Source organism: Pseudorasbora parva, chromosome 6 (genome assembly GCF_024679245.1).
Source record: "Pseudorasbora parva isolate DD20220531a chromosome 6, ASM2467924v1, whole genome shotgun sequence".
Taxonomy (NCBI): domain Eukaryota; kingdom Metazoa; phylum Chordata; class Actinopteri; order Cypriniformes; family Gobionidae; genus Pseudorasbora; species Pseudorasbora parva.
The window spans coordinates 45,802,861-45,822,594 of record NC_090177.1 but is presented as its reverse complement, the minus strand read 5'-3'; the positions used below and the strand labels follow the sequence as shown (position 1 = coordinate 45,822,594).

Sequence of the window (19,734 nt, the reverse complement as noted above, 5' to 3'; positions counted from 1 at the left end):
CATATCGCGAGATGACAAAACTCTCTCTCAAACAAGAAAGATATCGCGAGAAGTTAGTGTGCGTCAGACGCCCCGCCCCAGCAAGCAGGCCCACTAGTTTGTTGTGATGTCCTGTGAAAAATGATCTTCTTTCGGCTTTTCCCTTCAGGGGTCGCCACAGCGAATCATCTGCCTCTATCCAGTCCTATCCTCTTATCTCACACCAACTACCTTCATGTCCTCCTTCACTCCATCCATAAACCTCCTCTTTGGTCTTCATCTCGACCTCCTGCCCGGCAGCTCTAACCTCAGCATCCTTTTACCGGTATATTCTCTCTCCCTCCTCTGAACATGTCCACACCATCTCAACCTGGCCTCTCTAACTTTGTCTCTAAAACATCTCACATGCGCTGTCCCTCTGATGTACTCATTCCTTTGTTGTTTAATGTGTTTTGGAGTGAAGGGAAACATCTGTTAATGTATAATGTTCATTTATGTTTGACATTTATAGAATTTCTGTCATGTTGAAGTTTCGACCGTTACCATTGCACAGAAGAGTATAACATAACTCAAAGTCAAATATAAACAGGTCATATCCATTTACTCTAATTTATACCCTTTATTTAAAGTCAACTTAAATTAAAAAAGCACATACTAATAATATTAAATTCATCATGTGCTATAGACTAAATAATTTAGGGAAGTTTACTAAATTTATTCATGTAGATTCCACAAAAATTTTGGTCTGGAAACTCTCCATTGACAGCTCAATCCGAGGGGCGGATAAACGGCTGTCTGTCAAACTCCCTCTGCACGCGATAGGATAGCGCTACACCAACCAGAGCAACGAAGGTGAAGCAGAGCTCGCTGACAGATTAAACATTCACCGTATCCTGTCGGCTAAACTCCGAACACATCTTCCCTTCTTAAGAATGACTTCAGTGCCGTTCTTTGTTCTTTTCTCAGAGAAAAGCTTTACTCAAGTCTTCCAGAGTCCCGGTCAGAGCTGGTTCGAAATGCCTCCGTTCACCAGTTTCTGTGTTTACTAGAAGCATGCAAACGCAACTTGGCCGTCGTCATTATGGTCCCGCCCACCGACTCTATACACGATGTGATTGGCCCGACCAGAGTTAGGCGATTACAGCTCAGAAGGGTATTGAGAGTTGCTAGACGACACTCGCGGGCAGATTAGATTTGCTGCCGCTAGGGTGCGTCTAGATTTCTAGGCTACAAAAAGGTAACAACTACTTAAATATTATGTGTAATATTTTTACCATCATTTTTTAAAGTAGATAGTATATTGTTTAGTGGTTGCATGTAATGAAATTGTGTTGTCATTAAATTACAAAATGAATGTAATTGTTGTATTACTGATGTAAAATGTGTTAATTTAAAAATTTAATTAGTTACTAATCATATTAAAAGTAAATTAGTCTGCGTTGATAAAGTAATCCAAACCACATTTATAATGGGTAACTTAATACAGTAAGCGATTGCATTTCCAAAGTAACCTCCCTAACACTGAATGTGTGTGAGATTAAACACACTCTTTCTGTTGTATGACTGTGGGATTTCTGTAAATTGTCATGAATTTAATTCTACTTCCTGTGGGGCGGAGTCAATTCAATTCAAATTCAAATTCATACATTTTATGGAGGCCAATTCTGAATTTTACAAGCAAAATTAGGTATAAAGAAATCTGATATTCTAAATTCTTACAACAAAGGGGGTTTAAATGTTGTTGATTTTAGTTCTTCAAATTATACTTTTAAAATATATTGACTTCATAAAAATAAAATATATTGAGTTTCAAACAATGTATTTAAATTTTCTATGTAATAAAATATCCTTAAGTTTTAATTTCAAGGTAACTTATTTTTTTAATTTAAACCAACAATATATATTTTTTTTTTACAGTGTGAAATATCAAGATTTCATCTGGAATATCTTCCCACAAGTTTTTCATTTATTGGAGGAAAGATTTCTATTGATGTTCAATTACACAGCTGCTCTACGACATCCTCAATAAACCCGTCTCCGGTGTGACGACTCCAATCTTCAGAATAATCTTACGATTGATCTAATATGACTTAAGACCTGTAATGTCGCCAGAATCATAATCATACAGAGGAGAACTGGCCCCCCGACTGAGTCTGGTTTCTCCAAGGTTTATTTTTCTCCATCATGCCCTGATGGAGTTTCGGTTCCTTTGGTCGCCTTTGGCTTGGCTTGCTCAGTTGGGGACACTAACATTTCAACTATCACTGATTGGCCAACATTGTAGCTCTATGATAAATTAAAATATGCTGATAACATCACTGTTTACTCCAGAGCAACTGTACAGCCGAATCAAATCCTGCTGCAGTATTGTCCTGTTTAACACTGAAGCTGCTTTGACACAATCGGCACTGGAAAAGCGCGATATACATAAAGTTGACTTGATGATATTATTTCCAGATCTCCTGCTATCTTCTACTGGAATAATTTAATTTAAAAAAAAACTAAATTGGAAAAAGATTTAGTCCTTACAACAAAAGTATTTTCTCACTAATAGAGTAAAAGTGTCTTTCAAAATAATAATTTTACCATGTTACATATTTTATGATTAAATATAAAATTAAAGGGTCAGTTCCCCCAAAAATGAAATGTCTGTCATTAACTCCTCTCCCTAATGTCGCTCCACACCCGTAAGACCTCCGTTCATCTTCACACACCGTTTAAGATATTTTATATTTAGTCCGAGAGCGTATGCAAGTGTATGCACACTATACTGTCCATGTCCAGAAAGGGAATAAAAACATCATCACAGTAGTCCATATGAGACATCAGTGGGTTAATTAGAGTCTCTTGAAGCATCAGAAATACATTTGGGTCCAAAAATAACAAAAACTACGACTTTATTCAGCATTGGCTTCTCTTCTGCCCGCGTTCCTCCAAAGATTCAAACGGTGTAAATCGATCAATGATTCGGATCGCGTCAATCCGTCAAACTGCTGAATGCACGTGACATTGGCGACCCAAAGCATTGATCGATTCACTGATTCATAACTGTTTGAATCTTTATGGAATGAATGTTTTATTTTTATGATGGACGAAAGTTTCGGAAGCAGTGTGTAAACGTGATTGACACAACATAAGGTCATACATATATTTTTTAACGCAGAAATTTTGGATGAGAATTTCGGACTGTGCAAGGCCTGGAGTAAGATCTGACAGGAGGAGCTCAGTCCGCGAGGACGAGATGAACTTCTCAATCTGACCTCCTCTGCTCACGGACTCCTGATTTCAGTTCTGCTCATGTCTGGGAAACTTGTTCAGATTACATCTCAGCTGTTAAATCTTTTCATGTTCATGCAAATATTAAAATATTAAGAAATATGCTGGAAGAAAACCAGCCTGGAGCTTCTGACAGCAGGACTAAAGCTCTTGAGTTACACGGGTTTTCAAGCTAAAAGTTGCCCATGAACGCCGTCCCATTTCTTGCATGCGATGAGCTCGTAATCACGACTTCAGAAGTGGAAATATCATTAAATATTCCCCATAGCATGTGAAGCCAGCGTTACACCCCCATACTGTGCATAGCAATTTCTCCCTTTCACCTTCCCTTGGTACACCTAAAGTCTTCGGCCCAGATGTGATGGTTCGAGTGTGAGGCTTTGTGCACACACACATTGACCAGCGCATCATTCTCTAAAACGTCATGTGATTTTGAAGCACTGTGTGAAATTGTGCGGCTGGAATAAGCTGTTCATTATAAAGGCCCTTTGCTTTAAATCATCATACCAGACTGCTGGAGGAAAACACTGTGAACGCAGTAAATAAGAGAATTGAAAAATAAATTTATTTTGTTTACAAAATACAAAGAAATATCACAATTTAAAAAGTCTAGCGCACATAACATAAAGCATGTAAAAGATCAGTTGAGTATTGAAGTGAACGTTGACAGGCAGGCTAGGATGTGCTGGCCTCTCTGAACTGCTGAGTCCAGCTCTGAGGATCCTGCTCAAACAGCTGAGACAACACACACACACACACACACACACACACACACACACACACACACACACGATCACACTACTGACCAAACTCACACTCTATTCAGACGCATTACACTAAGATCTGTTCAGCTGGAAGGCATTATACACTAATAGCAGTTGAACTTATTCATGTTAAGGCTAAATCCCTGTCCAGAATATGTCAGAGCTAGTTATCAGCTCAAACTAAACGCTTCTTTTAAAGATCCTGTGCAAAGCAATGTCTCGGTTTATTAGCTAACAGACAATGATCGTGGATTTAAACACATCAGGGGTGAAAAAGACCCAAATGTAGGTCACGGTTTATGAAGTTTCATTTATAAGGCAGAGTGGTAATATTAGGGTTGACTATAGACATTTAAAAATTATATCATGTATTGCTTTAGGGTTAGCAATCATAAATACAGTAACAATTTGTGCTTTGAAAAGCTGTAGTCATATTTAGGATTAAAGGTAAAAGTAATCATGGGAGAAAAATCTATATAGATCACGGGTTTGCTTGTATTTATCAAAGGTGCACATATATGTAGAAAGCGCTGTAGATGCACAGCTTGAGATAAAAAGAGAAAGATTGCACACTTATAGAAGGCAAGATAGGGAGGTTATAATGAAAGCTTGTGTTTGGGTTAACGATAATGTCCGTAAAATGACTGCAAGCTGCCACAACTGTTTGCGTTATTTTCCAGACTTATGTCTTAAAGGGTTACTTCAGCGATTAGCATATGGCTTTGTATAAGTAGAAACCCTGGAGTATAATCAAATGATTGTGCTTTCCCCCCTCATATCCCCCTGAGACGAGAGATTTATGCATTTTATTTCTGGAAAAGTTCCTCCTATGATGCAAATTGACGATTTTTGCATCATAGGAGGAACGTTTAGCCAAAGGCTAAAGACTACAGCCAGCAGAGGGAGCCATTTCCACATGTTTTGAACCCGCTCATGGGGGATGGAGATCACACTCACAGCTCAGCTCAGCTACAGGCACTCATTTAAACGGAGCTATGGTGAGCAATGGAAGTCTTTTAACTTCTCAAATTAATTTCTATGAAAGTTAAGCTTGCAAAGGCATGAACTAAAAACGCGGCAGACTGAACTCGTGTTGTGAACGTATGCCGCGAGCGTAGTGGCGATTACCTCAGCTCTCATCATGAGACCTCATCAGCTCATTTATCTAACTCCTGCAGTCAGTGCTCAGTGCTGTGAGACTCGCGCGGCGACTCTCATTATATTGAGCACACACGTTCAGTTTTTAATTGTAGTGTCTTCTCCAACTCAGTCACAGTAATCAAGTTGGTGGCTTTGGGAATGGCCTCACAGGACAGCGAAGTATTCTGGGAATTGTAGTCTTTCATCCCCATGGGACAAAAATACATTTTCTGTCTTTTCTCAGTCTAGAAGGCACCAAATTCAAAAATAATTTCACATTTCTACTACATTGATGACCCAGTTTAAATACAGATTCATCTTCCCAGCGCTGAAGTACCCCTTTAAGGTGTAGGGTTGAAGCTAAACTGTGCAGGGCTCCAGGAACTGCTGAACTGCTCCGCTGATGTAACAGATATATTACAGTACACAGCTGGGTTACATGATTTAAATTACATTACACGATTTGAATGCATGATATGGAGCCAAAATATTAATTTTCAAAATGAATCAAAAGTGCCCCTCACAAAAATGTTAAATTATAGTGATACATTTTGTACATTTGATCCCTGCCTATGAGAAACTGTCTGCACGGTGGATGTAACATAAGACAAAATGAACAAACCTCTCCAACGAACTCCAGTATCTTGAGTTTGGACACCTCCTTCTCCGCCCGCAGACCCCATCTGAACTCATACTCCACCGGCTCTGTGTGGGGGATCTTCACATACTCCAAATATCTAAAACAGACACGTCAAATCAAAATGCAGTATTCAGTCCATCCACAGACAATCCATCATTTTGACCGATGCAGAGAGCACGGCAGTCAGAATAAGGTGGCACATGCCTATGCGGCACTGTAAAAAAGGATTTGAGGCTTTTACTCCCTCAACTAGTTTTCATAAGTCAGTTCAACTAAAATGTTGAGTATACTTAAGATATTAAGTTTACCAGTGCCCAACGACTCAGTTTAATCAGAGTAGTTCAGGCAACATCGATTTCTTAGCTGTATGAGCAGCCCCTGCATGAATACATCGGGAAACCCCGTCGATCTCTCCTACGAGCCCTCCAAGAACGAACTTCTAACTTTCTTATTTTATGAAAATGCTTGTTGAATTGAGTGTAAACTAGATAAATATTACACAGGGTTGTTGGTGGCCGCAATAAATATATTTTTGTCTGCATGTCACAGTGTTTTCCACATGACATACGGACAAAAATCGATTTAAGTTATAGTGGCCACGAATGTATCACTTGTTCTACGAATTCGTTCCTCGTTATAAATCTTTTTTTGCCCACAAAGTATTCTCGTCACTTCATAATATTAAAGGATTAGTTGACTTTTAAATAAACTTTTGCTGATAATTTACTCACCCCCATGTCATAATTTAATTACTAAATACTTCATTATGTTCTTTAGACGACAGGCTCTGAACGACAGGCTTTAAAAGAAGTTGATGTTGGTCTTCTCATCTTCTCGACTGAGGAAGGCGGAAGCAGCCAAGCAAAGGATATAGTCGACATTTGGAAGAGAGCATTGTCATACGTGATCTAGGGGATGTGTCAGATGCCTTTTCTACACTCTTTGGTCTTTTGTACTGCCTTAATATAGACTATCCCAAGAGACTAAGGTACACATTTGAGATGGTCCAGAAAGTTTTCATGGCCGTCTGGGACAAATTTAGCAAATCCTAAAAGATTCCTCTGATCCTAGGCTAAAATCTGACGTCTTTGGTCATTACTTTGACATGTTCACCGGCCGCCGATTAATGAGCGCTGCGATCAAATTTTACCTCAGACGAAATTCTGGCAGTGTCAGAAGATTTGGCACACAATCCTGCAGTGTGACTTCTCCTGCGACGACAGTCAAATATCTCAGTTCTTCAAGACAAACTATGACCAAAACGAGAGCTAGAGATTTCTCTGTAGTCCCCATTTCAGTCCCGCGTGTAATGCAGCTCACCGTCACTGAACGCGTCATTCATTGATGATTGTGGTGTGGCAAGCAGCGGGGCGAGGGACCGCGAGAGCGGGCCGGTGATTAACGTTCACGAGTGCCAGCTGCGTGGCACACCGGTCTCGTCTCGCGGCCATGTGACGGGAGCATAAAAGGAGGAGCAAGGACAGCGGAAGACGAGAGAGGACCAGGCCTGGATTTTATGTTATGTTTTATTTTGTGTGTTTGCGGGCAGTCGTCCGTGAGGGGCTGTCCGCGGTTTTACTTTCGTTTTGTTTCTTTACTTTAAATAAATGTTTGTTGAACGTTCGCCGGTTCCCGCCTCCTTCCTTCCCATCTACCAACCGTATTACATTGGTGCCGAAACCCGGGAGGAAGGAGGGACGCGCTGTCGGAGAGCCCTCGCTGCTGAGGGGGATCGCGGTGCTGAGGAGTTCGGGCAGCGCGGATGATGAAAGACCGCGAATGGCTGCCCGAGGCGATGGTGCTGGAGCGAGTGAAGACCGGTGGGATGGAGAGCTCGCTGCCGTGCCCCTGGGTCGAGGTGGGGTGGCGGCCGTCCTGGAGGGAGCGGAGGAGTTGCCGGCGTTCGCCGTGGGCCGGAGCCTGCTGCCATCCGCCGGAACGGGGAGGAGCAGGGAACGCGGAGCTCGCTGCCGACTGCCCTCAATAGGAGGAGCCACCGCCGGCCGCCAGGGGGCGGAGGAGGATCGGGCCGTCCACCGGGCGTCCAGCACCATCGCATAGCACCGCGAGGAAGAGCCTCTCGGCTGGTGAGGACCGAGCGGCAGTGTGTCGGGGAACCGGACCAGAATTTTTCTTTCTTTCTTTTTTTCCCTCTCTCCCCTCTCTCGTCCGCGGGCTCCGTGGGCTCCTCGTGCTCCCGTCTACATTTCTCTCGCCTCTCTGTCCTTACCCCCAGGTGCCGCGGCCGCCATGATCGGCCCCCCCGGGAGAGGGGGGGGAGGGGGAGTAGAGCGCCGTCTCGGGAGTGCCCCCCGGCCTGCGAGGGGCGATGGGGGTATGTGGTGTGGCAAGCAGCGGGGCGAGGGACCGCGAGAGCGGGCCGGTGATTAACGTTCACGAGTGCCAGCTGCGTGGCACACCGGTCTCGTCTCGCGGCCATGTGACGGGAGCATATAAGGAGGAGCAAGGACAGCGGAAGACGAGAGAGGACCAGGCCTGGAGTTTGTTATGTTTTATTTTGTGTGTTTGCGGGCAGTCGTCCGTGAGGGGCTGTCCGCGGTTTTACTTTCGTTTTGTTTCTTTACTTTAAATAAATGTTTGTTGAACGTTCGCCGGTTCCCGCCTCCTTCCTTCCCATCTACCAACCGTATTACATTGGTGCCGAAACCCGGGAGGAAGGAGGGACGCGCTGTCGGAGAGCCCTCGCTGCTGAGGGGGATCGCGGTGCTGAGGAGTTCGGGCAGCGCGGATGATGAAAGACCGCGAATGGCTGCCCGAGGCGATGGTGCTGGAGCGAGTGAAGACCGGTGGGACGGAGAGCTCGCTGCCGTGCCCCTGGGTCGAGGTGGGGTGGCGGCCGTCCTGGAGGGAGCGGAGGAGTTGCCGGCGTTCGCCGTGGGCCGGAGCCTGCTGCCATCCGCCGGAACGGGGAGGAGCAGGGAACGCGGAGCTCGCTGCCGACTGCCCTCAATAGGAGGAGCCACCGCCGGCCGCCAGGGGGCGGAGGAGGATCGGGCCGTCCACCGGGCGTCCAGCACCATCGCATAGCACCGCGAGGAAGAGCCTCTCGGCTGGTGAGGACCGAGCGGCAGTGTGTCGGGGAACCGGACCAGAATTTTTCTTTCTTTCTTTTTTTCCCTCTCTCCCCTCTCTCGTCCGCGGGCTCCGTGGGCTCCTCGTGCTCCCGTCTACATTTCTCTCGCCTCTCTGTCCTTACCCCCAGGTGCCGCGGCCGCCATGATCGGCCCCCCCGGGAGAGGGGGGGGAGGGGGAGTAGAGCGCCGTCTCGGGAGTGCCCCCCGGCCTGCGAGGGGCGATGGGGGTATGTGGTGTGGCAAGCAGCGGGGCGAGGGACCGCGAGAGCGGGCCGGTGATTAACGTTCACGAGTGCCAGCTGCGTGGCACACCGGTCTCGTCTCGCGGCCATGTGACGGGAGCATATAAGGAGGAGCAAGGACAGCGGAAGACGAGAGAGGACCAGGCCTGAAGTTTGTTATGTTTTATTTTGTGTGTTTGCGGGCAGTCGTCCGTGAGGGGCTGTCCGCGGTTTTACTTTCGTTTTGTTTCTTTACTTTAAATAAATGTTTGTTGAACGTTCGCCGGTTCCCGCCTCCTTCCTTCCCATCTACCAACCGTATTACAATGATATAAAGCTCCGGGTGAGTTTTCTTGCGCGCGTCCGTTTTTAGCGCGCCTAAACTATCATGCAGTCTGACATTAATGTCAACTGAGATCTTACAGTGTGACACGGGGATCATGTTCGTACAGTCTGACAAGGGACATTCGCAAAGTATTTTGAAAAATCGCACAGTGTGCTGGGCGAAACGGACGCGCACAAGAAAACTCACCCGGAGTTTTATATCATCAATGAATGACGCGTTCAGTGACGGTGAGCTGCATTACACGCGGGACTGAAATGGGGACTACAGAGAAATCTCTAGCTCTCGTTTTGGTCATAGTTGAAGAACTGAGATATTTGACTGTCGTCGCAGGAGAAGTCACACTGCAGGATTGTGTGCCAAATCTTCTGACACTGGCAGAATTTCGTCTGAGGTAAAATTTGAACGCAGCGCTCATTAATCAGCTGCCGGTGAACATGTCAAACTAATGACCAAAGACATCAGATTTTAGCCTAGGATCAGAGGAATCTTTTAGGATTTGCTAAATTTGTCCCAGACGGCCAAATCGTGGCCAAAATCACACAGTGTGCACTCGGCTTAAGGCTGAACGATATGGACAAAATTTCATATCTCGATATCGATACAATACGATATGACTACGTGTTCGGTGAAAACCAAGCATTTCTCTGAAAAATAAAAAGATTTAAGCCTACATTTCAAAAACTTGTGTCAGAAAATGTATTGTTTTTAAGCCTTTGGCACGTACGATCACAGGTGTAATCAGAGGCTGGTCCCTGGAGCGAATGATCGAGTGCATCACATGATCAACTGCTAATCCAAATGTTGACTTTAGCCAGTGCTCAGAGCTCTTATATCACAACTTTTCAGTGTTTTCAACCCCATACTGTTTATTTTAGGTTTCAAACATATAAATTCACATAAGTACTAAAAAACAATACATTTTGAGTTTGTAAAATACACACTGATGTCTATGGAAGAGGTAATAATAATCCTTTCCATTATCATCGACACATTTTATTCATATCAGATACACACATTGTGAATTGAGAAATGGATGAATTCACATGTTGTTAACATAGAGGAAATCCAACAGATCCAATTCTCTGAACTGCGTCTGCAGCACAAACTAACACGACGTCACCATGGAAATGATTTCAATTTAAGTTAAATGAGCTTGTTCATTTTTAGTGTGGTTGGTACCACTTTCATTTGGAAAGCTCACTTTTTTAGCTGTGGCCCCCAATCTCCATAGAGTCTAAGCCTTTGTTTGTTAACCCAAATGGCACACGGCTCAACTAAACTGCGGGTCCTGTTTAAATAGCAGGAGTTGAGTTAAGGGGTTGGTTCACCCAAACATGTAATCATTAATTCCTCTTCCTCATGTCCAAACCTGTCAGACCTTCGTTCATCTCCAGAACACAAATGAAGATATTTCTGATGAGATCTGAGCTCTCTGACCCTCCACAGACAGCCATTTAATGAACACGTTCAAGGTCCAGAAAGGAAGTAAAGACATCGGTAAAATAGTCCATGTGACTCCAGTGGCTCAAGGGAGAGGAATTAGTGACAGGAGTTACATTTGTGGGTGAACTAACCCTTTAATGTTAAAAGCTGCCAAACGAACCTTCAGCCCTTGGGGTGTCAGCAAAGATCTTTAACCATTACCCTCGAGGCGCCATCTAAAGCCACTCTCAGTGCACTCATTTCATTAACAGTCCCGCTGGAACAGAAACCTTTCCAAACAGTTGCTCAATGCTACTGTAGTTATAGCGCGAAGCCAAAGAAACGTGTCAGGAGTCCTCTGATGAAGATCATGAATCTTTCTCTGTCTTCATTCTGCTGGACCCCTTTATTGTCTATGGTGTGATATAAACCACCTGTTCATGGTCTGAGGAACAGCAGCTCTGAACACACCAACCCACAGCCCTCCGCTGTACCCGAGCTCATTAATGAGTATTCACAGTGAGGGCCATTTAAAGAAAGACAATCATTCACTTACTTCTGCCGTACAAACTCATCTGTGACCACCTTCTTTACATCACCAAACTCGTCATGCTTCTCCCTGTGCCGAGACACAAACATCACAAGTGACGAATTTAAAAACACTAAATTATTACCAATTATTTCTTAAATTAATATTTTAGGATCTCGTCCACAAACCCCGGATCCACCCGCAGCTTTTTGAGTGTATTCCACACCAGATCTACAGCATTCATGGGAAACACATTAGAAACATCACAGAAACGGATCAGCAGTATAATGGCATTGGTGTCATGTGACTGGGCGCGGTGCACTCACTCTCTTTGACGACCCCACCCTTCATGAAGACGACACTGAGAATGACAAACAGCAGGCCCTTCTTTGGGTTTTTAGGATGCCTGTGAGGACAGAAGAAACAGAAACATTCACCACAGTGAATCTCACAAAAACATATTTCAGTCCATCTGTCTGTCTGTTATATCCATGGCCGTCCGAAGCAAATAATAAGTGGGTGGGTCCGCTCTCTGACTCTCTCAGATTTTTTTTTTTTTTACTGGAGTAACGTAAGATGCAAATATACCGCCGTTTACTAAACGATTGATTGGGCCAGACTAAATTACAGAAATCAGTGAGTCATTAACCGTGGCTATAGTGTAGGGGTTAGAGACGCATGGCATCAAGTTTAGATGCAAATCAATCAGAGGTTTGAATCCGCCTTTTGCCGAACTCGCTCTACTCCCTTTTCCCATCACATATCAGATCGAGAGGCGTTTATTTTCAATAAAAAAGGAGAAAATATTAGAAAAGTGGAAATAAAGCATCTAACGGCTCTGTGAAATACTTGACTCTGATTGGTCAATCGCTCATTCCAGCGGTACGTTATTTCCAGATAACACACACCGCTCATCCGGGTACTGCGAGTTAGCTTGACCGGTTCTACTTCTGTGCTTAACGCTGGCGCCATCTTGTGGCTTAAACAGCCGTGGGTTACAATGGAAGACTTCAAGGCAGGTTTCCTTTATAACGTTTTAAATATGGATATTTTTCTTACACAAACGCATCGATTGGAATCAGAAGGCTCTATTAACCCATCGGAGTCGTGTGGAGCACGTTATTTGACGGACAGCTGCATTTTTATGGACTTCAAACACAACTACAACTACTGCTGGGATTAACGTTAGCCTGGACTTTTGAAATATAACTCCGATTGTATTTGTCTGACAGAAGAATGTCATAAACACCTATAATGACTTGAGGGTGAGTAAATCATAGGCTTGGTTTCATTTTTGGGTGAACTAACCCTTTCAGCATTCATTCTCAACATTTAGCAGCAATAGATAAAGGCTTAAAGCAGTCTGGAACTGTTTTTCTTTTGCGGAAGCTTTGCGGAAGAGCTAATAAAATATTTAATCTCAAGACAATATTTTGTGTCTAATTTATTTGAGACTAGTAGCCGTGTAATAAGCGGGATAATGTTTATCCCTCCGCTTCGCGTCGGGGTCCTGATCACTCTGTCGGGGTTTATTCTGCGATAACAACCGGCTGGGTGGACATTATCCCTTACTTATCAGTTAAACAGACGTGCTGAATTATATGATTCAGCCCATGCTGAATTCGCTAAGAGTGAGTCTAAAATCATTGGTCATAAAAAGTGTGTGGGTCTTGTCCTGATTCTGACACCAATGATTATATCCAATACTGCAATGTGACATTTTCATGGGAACAGAAAGATACAGATTCAACAGATACAGTCTGTTCAGACTAGTCTCCTAATTAAAACGCCCCGTTCGCACCATATGAGTGAAACAGGCCTGAGCCATAGATGGACATCCTTTCATAGGTGCACTGTTGATAAACTCAAACTTCAGCCATGGTGTTGACTGCGCTCAGGCTATTGGATGAGAACTGAACTGAGCTGGACGATTAGACACTGTTTTCTACAGAGCTGATTGAAAACTCATTTTATATTTGATAACTTTACACAGTTATTGAAATGAATCAACACTGAACTGATTTCAACTGAATAATGAATGCTGTCTTTTTAGAGCTTAATTAATTCTGTTTGCGCGATTAATCATTATTATTTTTTATTTCTATAGCACAGATAATACAACAGGCAAGGTGCTTCACAAACATTGTTTCTACGTTATCACTGTGAAGCTGCTTTGAAACAGTCAGTATTGTAGAAAGCACTATATAAAAAAGTGACTTGACTTAAACCCAGAATAGACAAAATAATTTGTAAGAAGAATTTAATTACTGCAGAAGCACATCAAGTCTTAACTAATTTTGAAAAACAAACCAAAGTGACCGCAGCTTAAAGTTAAACTCAAAACAGTAAATGTCCATTTTTGATAAAGGTACCGTCATGTGTACAAACCAAGCGGCAACCGGTCTCTTGAAGCCAATACTGAAGTGCCTTAAATTGCAGTTCCTCGAACGGCCACTAGAGGCAGGCTCCAGAAGAATCTCACTGAGCTCATGTTAAACTGCCCAAATTTACAGCAGAATAACACATTTAGTCTGGTACAAATGGTGGTTTTGGTCTATATGTACTGCATAATTAAGGGCGTGGCCACTTTGAGTGGCCACTTTACGCTTCAGAACGGCTCTTCAGAATCATATGGGTGATGTCACGGACACTACGGCCATATTTATTTACAGTCGATGGTACGACCTCAGTTCAGTCTATAAGCATGCAGTGTTTCTTTATGGAGTGACACCGCCATCTACTGGCCTGGCATGAATAATATAGCCTTTTTAGTTGTTTTCACGGATCCATATGAAGGGGAATCGTGTAGACAACGTTGCCGTCTGTACGCAAAAAAAGGAAAAACATTTCAGTTTTTAGTACACCGATGTCATGTAAACGTAGTCTTGGACTCAATTTTTTTTAATGTTACTCAAATTTAGTATTTTTTGCTGTTTTAGTGAATTTTTATTGTCATATTATGGAAGCCTTTGAAAGCACTGCATATTGTTTTCTTTTGACAGCTCTAATACATACGTGTACATGGAAGTGTGTTATAGTCTGTTAGTGTGTTTATTCATCTAAAGTGTGTGTGTGGCTTGGTAAACCCTACGCTATGAGGCAATATCCGCAATCCTTGTCGTTGTGGGGAAATGTTTTGGTCCCCTTGAGGAAAACATCCTATAAATCATACCAAGTGATGTTTTTTTTTTGAAAATGTTAAAAAGCAGAATGTTTCCTTTGATGGGTAGGTTTAGGGGCAGGGGCTGTGAGTGTGTGAGTGTGTGAGTGTTAGGTAGGTTTAGGGCAGTGTAGAGGGATAAAATATACAGTTAATACAGTATAAAAACCATTACGCCTATGGCAAGTCCCCATAAAACATGGAAACACAACGTGTTTGTGTGTGTGTGTGTGTGTGTGTGTGTGTGTTTTACTTACAAACTGACAGGCTCTCCATGAATGGGCTCCAGCTTATTGACCAGGATATAAATGTGATTTTTGGGATCAGTCTCCACCAGCTTTAATCCAAACACCTGCATCACATACACACGTTCACCACTGCTCAAACCTATTAAAGGGCATTTAGTCACAGTATTCTCCAGCTGCTGTACCTGCTCAAATGTACGGCAAACTCTGTTGTGGATATCTGCATAGAGGTTTTTGTAATCCTTTATCACATTTTTGCCAATGTCTGCAGAAATCAGCCAAAAGACAGCAAACACAAATAATTTTATTAAGTATAAATACAATATTTCCAATTATGAATAATTACTTATTTAAAATGCAGTACTACACTGCTCAAAAAAATGAAGGGAACACTTAATCATCACAGTATAACACCAGGTCAGTTAAACTTCAGGGATATCAATCTGTCCCATTAGGAAGCGCAAGTGATTGTGACTCGGTTTTACCTGCTTTGGTGCAAATGAAACTGATAACAGGTGCACTGGAGGGGCAACAGCAAGACAACCCCCAGAAGGGAAGGATTTTGCAGATGGTGGCCATAGACAACCCAATCAGGTACTGCCTTACAGGCTATACGTGCAGTCGCAAGGAGGATTGGTGTGTCAGCACAGTTTCAAGAGCATGAAGGAAAGACAGGCAGTTACATGAGGAGAGCTGGACTGGGGTGTAGAAGGGCAACAACCCAGTATCTGCTCCTATATGTGCGAGGACGAACAGGAGGAGCAGAAATGACCTCCGGCAGGATACTGAGTGCATGTTTCTGACCAAACAATCAGAAACAGAGTTCATCATGGGGGTGGCATGAGAGCCGGACGTCCTGTGATGAGGGCCAACAGCTCGTTTGGCATTTGCCAGAGAACACCAGAATCGGCACGGCTCTCTTCAGGGATGAGAGCAGGTTCACACTTGTGACAGATGTGAGAGGGACTGTGGCTGGAGATGCCGTGGGGAATGTTATGACGTGCGCAGCATCCTCCAGCGTGACCGTTTGGCCGTGGCTCAGTGATGGTTTGGGGAGAAATATCCTTGAAGGGTCGCACAGACCTCCACGTGCTAGCCAATGGCCTGGGAGGAAATCCCCCAGGACACCACCCACCATCATCTACAGTTTATTTTAGGTCTGATTTTGAATCCAGCCCTCAGTGTGTTGATGGTTTGGGTTTCCATTGACTGTTGCCATATACATTTTGTGATTTAAGTGTTCCCTTAATTTTGAATATGTGTACGATTGGGATGTAATAATAAAGTGTAATTTACTGACTGTAGAAGACAAACCTGCTCTTCGAATGGGTACTTTTTTTTGGTCTTTAATCAAGATGAACTGGACCACCTCTGCCACCTTGGCATAAAAGCAGAGAAATATATTCAAATATAAGCATTACTGATCAACATTTTTATAACATGTTTACAACACTTGTTATTCAGCAATAATATTAATGATTTGACTGCACTGACACTACTGGATGAGAACTGAACGGAGCGGATGATGATCATACACTGAATTCATAACTGATGAATTGTACTCAGTATTGAACTGAACTGAATAGTAGTAACAGTTTACTATTGTCTTTTTAGAGCTACTTTACAGCAGAACTGAACTCTGAATGCCCGTTCCCAAAGATATGCTGCTGCAGAAGGCTCATCATGGCCCACTGGGGAACGCTTTCTGACCAGAGATCCTGCCCGACTCAGAAACCTCGTGTGAGAGGCAGAGTCTGGTATATATTTTTCTGTGTGTTCTGCTAGAAAACGAATTGATCAGTTGATCCTCCACCATCATAGATAGTTATGATATAGTTATACTTCACTCATACTAATGGTAATTAAATCAAATGTATTTGAAGGGTTGTATATTTACTATCATTCAAAGGTTTAGGGTCAGCAAGATTTATTTTTTATTTTATTTGGATATAAATAAATACAAATTCAGCAAGAATGGATTAAAATGATCAAAAGTGACAATGTAAAGCTATCTATAAAGTTACAAAATAGTTTACATTTTTAAATAAATGCTCTCATTTTAGACGTTCAATTCATCACAGAATCCTGAATTTCTTTATGTTATATTAAGCAGCACAACAAAACATTAAACTTTTTTTTTTTTTTTGAGCAGCAAATCATATTGGAATGATTTTTGAAAGATCATCTGACTGAAAGCTGGAGTAATCATGGAGTAATAACCCATATGTGACTCTGGAGCACAAATCCAGTCCTGCGTCTCTCGGGTATATCTGTGGCAATAGCCGACAATACATTGACAGGGTCAAAATTATCCATTTTTCTTTTATGCCAAAAATAATGAGGATATTAAGATCATGTTCCATTAGATATTTTGTAAATGTCTTACCGTAAATATATCAAACATGTATTATTAGTAATAAAATGCATTTTGCTAAGGAGATTTTCTTAATATTTAGATTTTTTTGCCCCCTCAGATTCCAGATTTTCAAATAGTTGTATTTCGGCCAAATTTTGTCCCATCCAAACTTATTTGTTCAGCTTTCAGATGATGCATTAATCTCAATTTCAACAAAATGTACCCTTATGACTGGTATTGTGGTCCAGGGTCACATAATATGATGCTTGATATGGAAACTGTAACCATGTCTTGTCTCTTCCACAGGATAAGTACTTTCCAAATTGCCCCTTGAGTGCCTTCAAGTGATTTCTTAATGTTTGAGTTGAGGAAGTTCAGTGTTTATCCAAACTCAGTTGAACTCATGTACTCTGTTACTGCTAACTAACTTCACCATGTTCATCTACAGGACTGAACTTCATCAGTACAGACTCGACTTTTACAGAGCATTAACTCTCAAGCACAGATCTTAAATGACCAGACTAACTCCTTCACATGCAGAATATATGATTTAAAACAGAAATGAGTATCATAGATGCCTTCACAGGTACCTTACGGTCTATCTGGTCCGGTGTGAAGTTCTCTCGGGCTCTCTGGACCTGAGATGATGTGATCTGGCTGAGGTTCGCATCCTCATCTTCCTCATTTAGTGATGCCTGAGAGCGCTGTGGTCCACACACACACACACACACACACACACACACACACACACACACACACACACACACACAATCATTGACAATGCCTTGTCATAACTCATTACCAAAGTAGCTCTCAAAAATCAGAATTTACTTGTTTCCTCTGCCAATTTTACCTGCACGTTTATATAAACATCATTTGAATGCAAGATCTTCTTGAACAAGATCTTGATGATTGTTATTTAACTTCATTCCTTAGATGATTACCGTCATTAACGTTATACAACAGTTAAAATGCGATCGCTCACAATGTATTCATAAATTTAAAACAAGTATATTTAGTTTATTTAACACATCTGTAAGTGTGATTTCTTACTCTTTGAGTTTTGTTCTGAGAAGCTGAAACCGCTTTCCTCCTCTGAGACATATCGATCGATTCCTGAGTAACACACACACACACACACACACACACACACACACACACACACACACACACACACACACACACACACACACACACACACACACACAATGGAAGTTAAATAAAATACACACAAATCCATGTAAGTTACCGTTTCCCTCTCATTTTTGGAAGTTACAAACGCAATGCACGATATTAACAACACATTCAATTAGATAAACAATAAACATTAACGTTACATATGTTTGAGAAAGTAAATTATAATAATAAATGATAATGATAATATAGGATAGTGTTTAAACCTGTTTTTACCTGTCAGTGATGTTTATTCTCTCTCTCAGAGCAGCAGTTTCCCGGTTGTTTCTTCTGCTGCTGAAGGTTGAGAGTGAGCTAACAGCGCCAGGGCGCCACAGCGCCACCTGCAGGATTTGGCGGGTTCTGCATCTCCATCTCCAGCCTAAATAATAGTATGTGACAAAATTAGGAATAGTCAATACTTTTAGGTCGGATAGCATGTATGGAAGCTTGTTTCCGACATGGAATAAAAAACAAAAAACGTAATTGTGCGAGATATAAACCCGCAATTGTTAATGTTATAGAAATGCGAGATCAACTATTTCTCTTCAGAATTGTACATTTGATAAATATCTTTCACATTGCTATGATAGGAGTAATTCCCGTAATTAAATGCCTTTGTCACCCCTGAAACCACTGCGACTAAATGAGCTCACTTCACCCACTGTTATTATAGCTAATAAATGAATATAGCGTACGCAATGCATAGGCCTACATCTCTCATTTGCATCGTGCTTATAAGCTTTGTTTGTTATAATCTGAGACGGACACTCCGGACATAGGCTAGGGAAGCAGACCTATTTTACTGTCTACTCAAGTACATTTGTCGAGTAAATGCACTTTATCAGTTTTTTTCTTTGGAAAACATCTCATACTTTTCATTAAAATTGTAGTCCTTTCTTACGTGTAGCCTACTCAAGTAAAACTTTGAATTACGAGTAAAAATAATAAAGTATGCCTACAATATTTTTTTTATGTAATTGAGTATCAGCCTAAATCATATTCAATATGAAACATAGTGCATTAAAAGTATGAGTAAAACTTTTCCTAGAAAAACAGTATAGACCTCTTTGTTTTACAGTCTATGGCACTTGAAAAATTTACCAAGCAGAGTGAAGATGAATACTCCACCTTTGGTTATAATGAGAGTATTTGCGAGCGTGACATTTCAATTTACACACAGCTGGGTAGAAAATTAAACTTTGTGAATTGTAAATTGAGCGAAGCACTGGGATTCGGGCAAATATTTAAAATAATAATAATATTTTATTATATTTATTCTGCATGCGATTCTGATGGAATTGCCGGTAGAGGAGGCCATTGTAAAGGTTGAATGATGTTCTGCAAGCTCAGGGAAACGGTGGTAAAAGTCCTTTCAAAGCAGATGA

General features: G+C 42.1%; 1 protein-coding gene across 1 annotated transcript; it reads right to left on the bottom strand.

The window, feature by feature from the left end:
- Positions 1–3,798: 3,798 nt before the first annotated feature.
- On the bottom strand, positions 3,799–18,696 carry ndnl2 (necdin-like 2). The gene is made up of 11 exons (XM_067447030.1): positions 18,584–18,696; positions 18,227–18,289; positions 17,764–17,877; positions 16,132–16,195; positions 15,003–15,082; positions 14,830–14,924; positions 11,739–11,818; positions 11,601–11,643; positions 11,440–11,502; positions 5,782–5,896; positions 3,799–3,990 (listed from the first exon to the last, which is right to left on the bottom strand). Exons 2-11 carry the CDS (start codon positions 18,275–18,277, stop codon positions 3,931–3,933), a joined length of 765 nt encoding a protein of 254 aa, XP_067303131.1. The 5' UTR covers positions 18,278–18,289; positions 18,584–18,696; the 3' UTR covers positions 3,799–3,930.
- Between the last annotated feature and the right edge of the window lie 1,038 nt (positions 18,697–19,734).

Excerpts from the sequence above, each read along its gene's own strand:
- ndnl2 (XM_067447030.1), bottom strand. The coding sequence starts at position 18,277 with ATGTCTCAGAGGAGGAAAGCGGTTTCAGCTTCTCAGAACAAAACTCAA. Across the intron at positions 11,644-11,738 it reads GGGTGGGGTCGTCAAAGAGA|ATCTGGTGTGGAATACACTC; the intron begins GTGAGTGCACCG and ends TGAATGCTGTAG. Across the intron at positions 11,503-11,600 it reads AAGCTGCGGGTGGATCCGGG|GGAGAAGCATGACGAGTTTG; the intron begins GTTTGTGGACGA and ends GTCTCGGCACAG.